Source organism: Volvox carteri (assembly GCF_000143455.1).
Source record: "Volvox carteri f. nagariensis unplaced genomic scaffold VOLCAscaffold_1, whole genome shotgun sequence".
NCBI lineage: Eukaryota > Viridiplantae > Chlorophyta > Chlorophyceae > Chlamydomonadales > Volvocaceae > Volvox > Volvox carteri.
In genome coordinates, this window is record NW_003307545.1 from 2,794,565 (window position 1) to 2,795,572 (window position 1,008).

General features: G+C 56.8%; 1 protein-coding gene across 1 annotated transcript in view; it reads right to left on the minus strand.

The window, feature by feature from the left end:
- Window positions 1–1,008, minus strand: part of VOLCADRAFT_115709 (uncharacterized protein) — a gene marked incomplete at both ends in the record, with an annotated part of 14,119 nt that overhangs the window by 2,223 nt on the left and 10,888 nt on the right. The window contains 2 exons of the mRNA XM_002946091.1: window positions 273–367; window positions 666–741. Coding sequence (XP_002946137.1) covers window positions 273–367; window positions 666–741 — 171 coding nt within the window. The remainder of the gene's footprint in view (window positions 1–272; window positions 368–665; window positions 742–1,008) is intronic.

Here is a 1,008-nt window from a genome sequence, read left to right on the forward strand (position 1 = left end):
TTGGGGGGGTGTGGGGGGAAGACAAGCCACGAGCGAGTGAAGCTGATGGGGGGATTGAGGGGGATTGAGGGTGGGAATGCTGATGGACAGTAACTGCCAACCTTTCCCCCCCCCCCCTGCACAGGGGGGCCAGACAGGCCGCGCGCCAATAATTCGTGTGCCGCTTCGTTACGGGTTTCACTCCCCTGCCGTACACGTACGACCGCGTCACGCCTCGTGCTCTGGAAACCGTATTTCCTTCCATGCACTGTTGTACGACAAGAGAGTCGTACCTGCAGGGCCCTTATGTTGCCGATGACGATGAGGCTGCAGCGCGCACGGGTGATGCCGACGTTGATTCGCCGCTCGTCTGCCACGAAACCGATGCCTATGTTGGGGACACCAACAACAACAACAACAACAACAATGCCGTACATCTAAAGGGGAATGTCTTTTCCCCCCACATAAATAGGAACGCCGTACGGCAGATCATGCAACAGCCATCGCCATCACCAGCAGCTCTAACCGCTACGTAAGCGTAGCACAGCACCAGCAGCGACAACGCACTAAACAAGACGCAATCTTTTTAGTTACTAAAACCCTGTCCAAAAAAGACCAACTTTTTATTCTGTGTGTGGCCTTGTTTGTCTGTTGGTTTGTCAGTCTCAACCAACCAACCGGCTCACCGGGTCTGCGTCCCCCCTTCTTTGAAACCGCCGGAGATCGTACGGCAGAGAAGATGCAAATATCCTTCTCTCTGCCCTGTCAGCAGATAGTCCGCGGCAGGGGGGGAGGGGGAGGGAGGGAGGGGGACGCGGGTGATGTGGTGATGGTAATGGTGGATGCCAGATCGCGCGGGGGGGGGGTCGGGTCGGGTCCTGGGGTGATAGTGTTCTACGATATGCGGCGGGGAGGGCGGGGTGTGATAGGTGGGGGTTGTGGGATTAAGGACGCGCCTACACATACACACAATGTGTGTATGTGTGTCACACACACACACTCTCTCTTTCCCCCTCCCCACCATCACAG